This window comes from Henningerozyma blattae, chromosome 2 (genome assembly GCF_000315915.1).
Source record: "Henningerozyma blattae CBS 6284 chromosome 2, complete genome".
Taxonomy (NCBI): domain Eukaryota; kingdom Fungi; phylum Ascomycota; class Saccharomycetes; order Saccharomycetales; family Saccharomycetaceae; genus Henningerozyma; species Henningerozyma blattae.
Genome location: NC_020186.1, coordinates 1,712,788 through 1,723,937, shown reverse-complemented (window position 1 = coordinate 1,723,937; position 11,150 = coordinate 1,712,788). Strand labels below are relative to the sequence as shown.

General features: G+C 32.8%; 4 protein-coding genes across 4 annotated transcripts; 1 reads left to right on the top strand and 3 right to left on the bottom strand.

Moving 5' to 3' along the window:
- Positions 1–305: 305 nt before the first annotated feature.
- PAH1 (phosphatidate phosphatase PAH1) lies at positions 306–3,593 on the bottom strand (the record flags this gene model as incomplete). The annotated part of the gene is made up of 1 exon (XM_004179015.1): positions 306–3,593. The coding sequence occupies one exon, from the start codon at positions 3,591–3,593 to the stop codon at positions 306–308; it is 3,288 nt and encodes a 1,095-aa protein (XP_004179063.1).
- An 838-nt stretch (positions 3,594–4,431) lies between these two features.
- On the bottom strand, positions 4,432–5,397 carry MME1 (Mme1p; the record flags this gene model as incomplete). The annotated part of the gene is made up of 1 exon (XM_004179014.1): positions 4,432–5,397. The coding sequence occupies one exon, from the start codon at positions 5,395–5,397 to the stop codon at positions 4,432–4,434; it is 966 nt and encodes a 321-aa protein (XP_004179062.1).
- Positions 5,398–6,060: 663 nt separating this feature from the next.
- Positions 6,061–7,200, top strand: QRI7 (putative N(6)-L-threonylcarbamoyladenine synthase; the record flags this gene model as incomplete). Its single annotated transcript, XM_004179013.1, has 1 exon — positions 6,061–7,200. The coding sequence occupies one exon, from the start codon at positions 6,061–6,063 to the stop codon at positions 7,198–7,200; it is 1,140 nt and encodes a 379-aa protein (XP_004179061.1).
- A 52-nt stretch (positions 7,201–7,252) lies between these two features.
- On the bottom strand, positions 7,253–8,377 carry NSE4 (Smc5-Smc6 complex subunit NSE4; the record flags this gene model as incomplete). The annotated part of the gene is made up of 1 exon (XM_004179012.1): positions 7,253–8,377. One exon carries the CDS (start codon positions 8,375–8,377, stop codon positions 7,253–7,255), a length of 1,125 nt encoding a protein of 374 aa, XP_004179060.1.
- Between the last annotated feature and the right edge of the window lie 2,773 nt (positions 8,378–11,150).

Here is an 11,150-nt window from a genome sequence, read left to right as displayed (position 1 = left end):
CTCACCTTTGTTCTCCGAAAACTCTCCGCGTTTGGCCATCTTATTGGACTTTGAAAATTCGACTCTGTCGTTTGATAACTTTATTAGACGACGGGAATTTGGGTGTCAGTAATTGGACAACAAAAGATATGACAGTGCAAGATACATGTTTTACGTGTTTGTGATGTAGTATATGAAGCTATATATGTGTATATAGGGGTATAAATTGGGTGGCATGCAAGAGGGCTACGTGGTTGGAGCTTATGTGCCTGCTAAGATGTATTTATGCGACATATGTGAGAAGTGTACGAGCTGGAAGGAGTATTCTAGTCACTAAAATCATCCTCGTCGAATTCATCTTCATCAAATTCATCTTCATCAAATTCGTCATCGTCATCTTCTTCTTCGTTGTTTGATTGTGTGACTTTTTGATGTAAGTCTGTATTCAAGATAGGTAAATCTGTCTCGCTGTAATGTGCGTCATCCAGGACGTTAATCTTGGAGATTCCCGAAGTGGCGAGGCCAGGTTGTGTGGAACCTATCGAGAGATGATTCATTTTCTCTGTTAAACTTGTCATAGTGTTGGTACCATCAATATGATTAGAGGAATTTTTATGCTCTATAGAAATTGTGGTAGTTTCGGTCAACGAATCAGGGTTTCCTATGAATGAAAGTTTTGGTGATGACAAGGGAGAGCCCAGATTGAAATAAATTTTCTTACCAATTTCTTCTTTAGTCGGAGTGCTAGTGGCTTGTTCGGCAGTAGTGATTGTTTTATCATTTAATGGTGATTTCTCCTCTAAAATATCTTTATTATTCCTATTGCTTCCGCCACCCCAACTCCATGCCCTAGATCCACCACCAGTGTTGGTTTGAGTCGATTTATTTGTAGGAGTATTGCTATTATTGGAGGACTGCTTAGGAATATCTGCATATTTTTTCTTGGAAATTGATTCTGGTTTTTTCTTCTTATTTTTATTTTTGTTCTTATTTTCTCCTTGAGAACTCTTTAATCGAAGTACTTCTTCGGTATCTTTGTTATTGATAGTACCACTGTCATCTTGTTGGTCTGGGTTGCATTCATCACTTAAATCAGATAAATCATCAATATTAATTAATGGTTCTCTCCAAAAATTTACATCGGTATATTTTTCCTCTTGATTATTTCTAAAGAATGGTTTTGTATCCACTGTGGTGGTACTTGTAATACCATTTTGATTTAAACCAATGATGAATGTATTAGGATGATCGTTGAAATGATCGTCATTAGAATTATTGTGCATGCTCTCGGGACTATTCAAATTGATATGACTCATATCTCCCATATCCATAGAACTATTAATGTTAGTGGTATTAAAGACAGGTGAACCAGGTGTAAAACTTGTAGGGCTTTTAAAATTGAAATCAGATTCCAATGTCACTACTGGTGGGAAGAAATGATCAACTAATTCGTTGATATGGACATATGAACTTCTATAACCCGCTAATTCTAATAATTCCATATGAACTTCACCATCAGGATTAATTGTGAAAATTCTAGAACTTGGAACTCCCACAGTTCTATAGGATAATGCATCTGTGATTCTATTACCAAATCCTGCAAAAAATGGCGTCAACATATCATCGTTGTTAACTTTAGAAGATGGATTGTATAAACTATAATACGGGCTTCGTTTCACTAAACATCTTTTAATGACAGCTCTATTTTGAGACGTGACTGAAGATATAGATTCCGTCGAATTGTTAGAATTGAATTCATTTTCATTAGGTGAATTTGAATTTTTATTGTCAAGATTATCTACTTTGTTAGATTGATATTCAATTCTTTCTCCAATGGATTCAAAATATAATGATCTGATATCATTTAAACATGCAATTTTAAATATTTCTGGTTTTTTAAGAATAACCTCTCTTCTTAGTGCTGCCATGGTTCTATCTGGTGATAAGATAACAGGTCCTGCTGGTAATTTAACACCATCTTGTAAAATTGAATTCAAATAATTTCTTGTTGAATCAGCCTGTCCAGCACTACGAGCAGTTAAGTATAGAATGTTATACCCATTTTTAGAAATTTCAGAAAATAAATTTGCTACACCAACATGGGTCCAATCTTTGCCTACCAAGTTCATTAAATGACCCAATGCATCTGATTTGGTAATTGTACCGTCAATATCACTAATTACAATGGGGACATTCCATCTCCAAACATATAATTTGGAGGTTACTATGGCTTTACCCTTATCTACGGTAAATGTTAAATCATTTTCACCATATTTTAAATTTAAACACATTAATTGATCACTGGTTAATCTTAGAGTTTTGATATAATTCTTGGCTAATTTTGGAGTTTGATTTTTCCCAGGTTCAAAATTCATCGGAGAAATATTCTTTTGATCAACGTTAAAAGTGCTCGAGGGATTATTTTCAGTAATTTTGATCGCATTATTACTATCGTTCACACTTCTATTTTCCACGTTATTCATTAACGGTGTTGCAGCAGTTGTAGCTGTTGTTGTTGTGGTACTAGTTGTAGTATTCGCAAGATCATTAGTTCCTATAGTGATATCATCTTGTTCAGCGGAATATTGAGAATTTAGACTTTCTGCAATAGTATCAATTGTTTTTGGAAATTCAAAAGTATCATTATCATTACTATTATTGTCAATATGGTCTAATTGTGGATGATCTCGTAAAATATCTTCTTTATATAAACTATTGAAAGAATTGGAACTAAATGCCCCATCACTATTACTATTATCATTTATATCAAAATTCTCTAAGTCATCTAAATTTGGTTGAATAATTTTAATATTACCATTTTCATCTTCTTTCACAATCTTTGAGATATCGAAATTGTTACCCAATTCATCCTTTATTAAAGTTTTCAATTTTTCATCTGTGAAATCCATCATTTCTTCATCTGGTTTATAACCTTCCATATCTAATAAAAGATCGCCATTATTATCTAATTTGCTTGGTATATGAATATCAGTCAATGTTTTATTTAGTTTTTTTTTAAACATGTTGATCTGATCAGGGGTTGGTGATACGGTTGCAGTATGCACTGCATCATTGGACAGGGAATTTGTGGAAGAAGAATGATCCAACACGTTAGATGTTTGTTCTGATGGATCTTCATTAATATCTAAGAAACTAGGTTCTTCTAATTTGTTCTTTGTCTTGTTTTTAACATTATTATTGGTTGGATTTGTAATTGAAGACGTACCATCATTAGGACCATTTTGCAGAGTTGTGATATTTGAAGATTCTGGTGACGAAGGGGGGCTATTAATATTCGTAAGTAAAGGTGAAGCTAGTAAATCATCAGGAATGTTATTAATATCTGTTGAAGTTTCAAAGACAAAATGAGCTTCCCCTGATTCTGCCAATTTCATGGGAATGTTGGTGGACTGACCATTAACTAGAACTTCAACTTTCTTCTGTGACGGTTTTAAGATCCTGAACTTACCAAAACGTACATGAAATGGTGAGCAAGCCAATGTTCCGTCTGGTTGTTCCACAACAATAACATCGATTGCACCAGAAAGCGTTGCTGGGTTTATAGAAGACAAAGTCTTGGAAACTGAACCAATTGCTCTGCCAACATACTGCATATTTTTGGAAATGGTTTTGTATATATCAGTAAGAGAGAAATTAAATGTTAAATAACCTTCTGTATCGTCAAATTAGATTGTTGAATTAGCAACTCCCTTTCGTAAGATATGAAAGTTGATGTATTTCGGTTCTAATTAGCACAACTGTTTAGTTGTAATAATTCAAAAATGTCGTATTATCCTATCCTGTGTCTTCCAAACAATAATGGTAAATATACAGGATTGGCCATTCGATATACTCTATTTTTCTTGGAATTCCAAAAATATCCTCTCTATACTTTCTCTTTTATAAAACGTAAACAGTACTGGAATTGCATTAAATAGCGCGTGCGTGTAACTTAATTAAGATATAGCTTAACATATGCCCACCGGATTTGAAAAAATATTGAAACGCGGGTAACAAAGAAAGCTAGTGTCGCATATATCTTCTATACGACACATATATAATCTATATGATGATGTTATTAGTTTATAAGATCCTTGTGGATGTCAAGTTTGATAGAATTGTTTATGCTACATATCTTACAGGATGGATTGTATATAGAGGGGGGAGGGGGGAGAGCGTATTTATAGGGTAAAGTATATATGAGAGTGTGAGGGTGAATATGTGTGTTTGTGAGATGGTCCATTTTCAAGGGAGTGTTTGCCATGGTATATATTTACAGACCAATGATAACTATCAAAGCTGGCAGGGACAGTAGGGTGCTAGGGTCCAACTGGAAAATGGATATGACTAAAATCGGTAATAGCTAGAATAGTTGGCAAAATGATTTGTAATAAATGCACGAGTATCACAAATAATTTGAAGAAACGAGATTTTTGGTAAGATGCTGCTTTATTAACTATGCAAATATTTGAAATGATGAGGAGAGTCTATTTCTCGAAGCAGGAACTGATACACAACAAGCATGATACTACTTTGGACACTTGTCCAGACACATCTGGCACCTATTCCACTGAACAAGCCAGAATAGCCTTGAGTAGTCTTTATGCTGAGCAAGTTTTGGTACAAAGATCCATTGAAATTACTTTGGGTTTGCTTTCTGGTCTTAACTACGTCCAAAGGCGTGGTAATAGCACCAGCCAGCCCACCTGCTATCCCACCAGTTAATAATTCCAAACTTAAGGGTAGATAGTTATCATTTTTATTGTTGTTGGATATATTTAGTCCGAATGGATTAGTTTGGTTCTGATTTTTAAGATAAATACAAAACTTTCTTAATTCTTCATAAAAGGCAAATTGGAGTGCACTAAACGGTAGATCTCTACCAAGAGTAGCACCGTAGCCCCAGAAGAATGTGCTTCTACCTTCTACTTTCCATATGGACTTGATGGCAGATCTGAAGTTTCTGTAGTTATAGTTCTTTACATAGAACGGGTTACTGAATTTTCCTTGTAATTGTAATCTTGTCTTAATAACTTCAGAAGGAACGTACACAACACTACTTAGAAGATCACCCATTAGACCACCAATTAAAAAGGAAATTGGCTCATTATACGGTCGTAATTCTCTCTTAATAAATTCGTACGTTGTGAAAAATACTGCTGCAGAAGGAATTGAGCCGCTTAACGCAGCAGAATATCCTGAATAAAACCCACGAAATCCTTCTTGTCTGGATAATTTGATGAAATAACTGTATAGTGAAACGTTTTGGCTGGAACCCTGTTGCCTGGTCTTCAATGTATCCAAAGGGTGCATTGTAGTGTCAGCTATCAGACATGATAAAACCCCTGCAATTGTATTATGATGAAGTGGTGGATCAGTAGGTTGTGGTTGTGGAATATCTGGGTTGGGTGATAGCATTGGTTCATCAAGTCTTATTAAAATGAAAAAAAAATATATATATAATAAAATAATTTAAAATACAGAAAATAAAATTAGTAGCTTTAGCCAAAAATTGAAAACAAAACGAAGGTTCAAAAAATTGTGGTATAGATTGTTTCAGAGTCTTTTTATGATATATACAGGTTCTCAAAACAACAAATATTTCGAAGCCAGTGTATAGGTAAGATAGATTCAGATCCTTATTTTGAATTAGGGAAACACCCTAGAGACTTTAAACTATGTGCAATGAATTTCAAAAGTGAAGTCACACTTATAAGAGAAAGAAATTTATATTTCTGCAAGCTAACATTAAAATTATAGTATCTAACAAATGCAAATGACAGGTTCCCTTGATTAAGTAACAAACTTAAAACTAACTAAATAGTTTTCATTAAACACTACATTTGCCAAATTTTCCAATTTCTGTTCGATCGGAGTGGCTATTTCGGCAAGATCGAGCCATCTGGTAAGCAAATAATAATTACTCTGACATGATAATATTACTAAAAAAAATAGGTGCTAAAACTTAATATAAAGCAACAATTAGTTGAATGTATGTATATATATACATATATATAACTGTTAAAGCATAAGAAGTATAGATAATATTCAATTGAATGATATACTATTAAAGTAGCTAAAATGAAAAATACGGGGTTAAGTCTGGTAAAACGTATTCTTTGTTACAGGTCATACAATGTATTGGCCATTGAAACCTCTTGTGATGATACATGTGTAGCTCTACTGAACCGAAATAAGCAGACAGCCTCGACCCAAATTATAGCTCAAGAAAGAATTACTCTTGATAGTGTAGCAGATGGCGGTATAATTCCAACTAAAGCGCATACACATCATCAAAAATATTTGGCTGACATGGTGAATCTTATACTTCAAAAAATCCCATTAGATAATAAGTTAGATCTTGTGTGTGCCACAAGAGGTCCTGGGATGCCCGGTTCATTAGCTGTAGGTTTGGATTTTGCTAAAGGTTTAGCAGTAGGGCGTGGCGTCCCACTAGTTGGTGTTCATCATATGCTAGGTCATCTCTTGGTATCTAGGTTAAAAAATGAATCTTCGTTGAACTTCCCCTTTGCTACTCTTCTAGTTAGTGGTGGGCACACTCAATTAGTGGTATCAAAATCAGTCGAAGAACATAAGGTAATTTGTAACACGTTAGATATAGCAGCAGGAGATGCCTTAGATAAATGTGCTAGAGAATTGGGATTAAAGGGTAACATGCTTGCACAAGAGATGGAACAATTAGCAAGATTACAGCCTGGAAATAGTCAAAGAAGTGATGAAGATTTTCAATTTCCAAATCCTCTATTAACCTGGGATAAGAAACTGGATGGGTTTTCATTTTCACCTTTTGTTTCAGTATTGAAAAAACAGCTGGATGCAGTCGGACCTTGTGATATTAATATTACAAGTCAGGCAGCCAAGAAGGTTCAATTGGCAGTATTTAATCATATCATAACAAGAATGAAAAGATCAATCATAAATCATAAACAGGACTTAGAGAACATAAATCAACTAGTTTGCGCAGGTGGTGTAGCTTGTAATCAGACACTTCGAACAATGCTTGCAAATGAATTAAATGCAACTTTTAAGGAGTTCATATTCCCAGAACCAGCATTATGTAGAGACAATGCAGTTATGATTGGCTGGGCAGGCATTGAATTATATGAAAGTTTAAACTTGAAAAGCTCTCTAAATATATTACCTCAACGAAAATGGAGCTTGGAGGATTTATTGGCATTAGATGGGTGGAACAAAAATTAGGGGTTCATTTATAATTACCACTTTCAGAAATTATCTCTTATATTTTTTTTTTTCATGTGCTCAAATTTTTGTGAGATTTTTTAGAACTACGTAAAAAGCTGGATTTTATGTCATATTTTTCAATTAACTTACGCCATGTTGGCATATCCATTTGAAATATAATATGGTTTTGAGGAGCCTTGTTTCTATTTTGGATTTCAATAGCCCTTTCCTGTGTATTACTTAGTATTTCTTCTTTAATTCTAATGGTTGGCATACCATCTTCATCCTCTTCAAGAACCAATCTATTTTCCTTAATTAGGAAACTTGTGTAAAATAGGTTTTCAATTGATTTTGAAAATGACTCAGGATCAATAATAAATTTAAAGAGACTAATACTTTCAAATCCCATTTTTTTCTTTAAAATTTTATAACTTCTTTGAACATATTCAGGCGTGGTTTTTTCTTGTTTAACATTTAAAGTTTCTTTCGTAACTTTTTCTGCAGTGATTGCGGCTCCTACAGCAGCATCACGTTTCCTTGGGCCAGCGTTAACTCTAATTTTTTTTTGTTCCAATGATAATGGCCCCATTAAATGGTCAGATGAATCAACACCGCGGCTTAATTCATTGTATAACCCTCCTAATTTATACCAATTAAATTGAAAAAAGTTGTCATATTTGTTAAATTGGTCTAAATAAGAACTTCTAAGAACAGTTTTTTGTAATGTATTTGATTGTATAGGGTTATTATTATTAGTAATATTCATTTCATTGTTATCATCTTCATTATTTCTCGATCTTGAATCATCTTCAACAACTTCTTGAATACCATTAGCGTTAAAATAATCTTTCAACATATATTTCTTGCTACCATTTATAATATTGTTCACATTAACCATTCCACCAGTAACGTCCATTTTCCAATTTTTAATACTAATTTGTGCCATTTCACTAATATTCACTAAAGCCTTTGCATCATATGCAAAGATACTATTATTTTTGCTATTTTTTGCTCTCGAAAATAAATTTTCGATCTTGTTTAGATCTTCAATAGCAATTTTAATATCACCGGTACGGGTTATCTGAACCTTCTTTGTTGATTGGTCATTCTCTAAATCTCTATATTCTTTTATAATACCATATTCTTTCTTATCCTCTTGAAGGTTATCACTATCTTCCCTTTGGCGTTTTGACATCTTGCTAACTGTTTAACACAATAAATAAAAATTTAGAATTTGTTATTTTTTATATAAATATAATATAATTAAACTTCAAAACTTTGATTAAATGTGCCCTTCTGACTATTTTTTTGTTTAAATCTATTTTTTTTTTACATCTCATCTCAAGTATTAGTTATTTGAATGTTATTTTCGTTAGAATTTAACATCTTCTGCTTCTCCGAAGATATGGCATCGTCAACCATATTATAGTTAAAAATGTCTGAATAATTAAAAAGAGCTGTAACATATTGGTGTTTCTTGAGCTTTAATAAAATTTAAAATAATATTGGAAGCAATTAGTCCTTCTTGTAATTATTAAATTTAAAAAACAATTGGACAAGAACAAGATAATACCTGTTAGTCAAAACAATATCGTTCTCAACTTTTCTGATCGTTTGGTGGTAATTCTCAAAATATTGAGTTTAAAATATTAGTTAACAAGTTCTAATTTTATTCATAAAAAAAAGAATTTTTGTTGACTACTTGTTTCTAATGTTTTCATACTCGCTATGTAACCTTAATTGCAGTACTAATAATGTTCAATATATACTCTAAAATATTTAGAGATATTATTTACTACCTTATGAATTATAGATATTTGATTTGAAAACAATGTTTAGATCTAGCCAAATATAAATTTTGATTAGCTTAGTTTTTGTATTTTTTTATTATCGTATATTTTTTCTATTTTAATGTTTTTTATATGTAACAGTACTTTCGCAATTGTAACAAATTTATATTTATTTAATGCATTGGAGATGCTAAAATAAATAAAACCCTATAATAATCTATTAAATAGTAGAGTATCAATATGTAAAGCTATATATAAAAAGAAAAAAAATATAAAATACGAAAAGTTCTTGAAGTATTCAAGAAGAGTGTTTTGTTAAAAGATTACACAGTTACTGACCAGCGGTCGAACTGTTCAAAATATTGTTGCTCATAGTTTAATTCTTAGTTAAGTAATCTGTTTGAATAATTATTATATTATTATTATAAAAAAATTCTCCTTGCTTCTTTCGAAAGGGAATATATAATATATACAGGATATACAATGAACAGTTATAAACTTTTGGGATATTTTCGTGGTAATTTATACTCCAAAAAGTGGACAGATCCACCATCAACGAATTGATGGTCTGATATTAAAATAGAACCTATCACGTCCTAATACCTTCTTAATATCACTACTTGGGTATTTTTAGTAGTGAGGCCTCGTATGCTTAATGCATGTTGGATTATTTATAATATTAAGTTGTTATTAGTTGTTGTATAAAGCCACAATTACAACTAAATTCATACTTTATTAGCTGTTAACACAAACCCACGACTTATAACACATAATGCCACAGCTCTGATATACCGTCTATAAACCAAACATCATTAATAAAAAGTATTATTTGATAATGTTTCAAAAGTTACTATTGATACTGGCTTGGTTAATATATCCACTATATTGTCTTTGGTCGGGATGTAATAGACTTGGAGATTGTTATTCTTTACCTCATCTCTTAGCCTCATGGCCTTTGATCCAAAGAATCTATTGCGAAATTTTTTGTTTTTAAATACGCATGGCCATAAGTCTACTTCAGTTAGTCTACAATTTGCTCCACTCTATTTTAATCCATATAATGATTTTAATAAAGGCATGACCTTATTTTTCAAATGCATACGAGGCGGAGTTCTGATGTATAGCTCCTCTTTCAATGGGGCATAAAGATAGGTTGATGATATATCTAACTAGGTGATATGTTTGTCATTGTCTAATGCTAGGGCAAGACATGCCATTAGTGATTGCTGATGAACAGTGTTTGTTGTAGCGTCTTCATCAGACGTTCCTTTTTTTGTAAATCTCCTCTGGCAACACATCTGCTTTTATGCGTACCGTCTCTTTTAGTAGTAAATATAAACATTGAGTTTATAATTTTATCTTTAGGGACAGCAATAATAATTTGTTCATCCCATGTATTTTGGTTGATTAAACTTTTTATTTCTTTCAGCAAGGATAGTATCGAGTGTTTTGAAGAAGTTGAGCATGGGTGTCAGAAGGATCATGGAAGTTGTCATCAGGGAAGTCTTCATCAGAAGTATCATTGTCGACATATAGAGGATCATCTGAAAGATGAGTATCAAGTACACTTGGATCTAATTGAAGGATAGAAGTGTTGATCGCACTAGAATTTGCAGTAGAGACTGCATCTGGTTGACTAGCTTGAGAAGTAGAGGTTATTGTTTTGGTGGGAAAGCCTTTGGTGTCGACAACTTCTTCTATAGATTTAACGTAGGTGTTAGGACCATCTATAATGGTAGGCGACGTTTCTGGAATATCAGTAATATCTATTGTGGTAAGACCAAGATCATCTGCGGAGATATTGTCATCTGCAGAAGGGGTACCGCCTATAGTTGGACTAGTAGAATCGTAGAAGCTTAAAAGTTCATCAAAAACATTAGGTGTGGAATCAATCGTAGGTTTGGTTGATTCGCGAACAATTTCATAATTGGAACTATCAAGAACCTTATTATATGCAGGTACATAAAATAAGTAACCATTGGATTCAGTAGAAGGAGTAAGAGCATAAGCAAGTAAACCGCGTGGATCTAATTTACCATCAGTATCAGTAACATGAATAATAACCGATTGACCAAAGGGTAGTAGAGTAGTAGTATTCGATTTTAGAAGTTTCAATAAACTTGGGACATTTGTCAGCAGTATGTTTTAAACTTTTGCATAATTGACGTTTGGTACTAG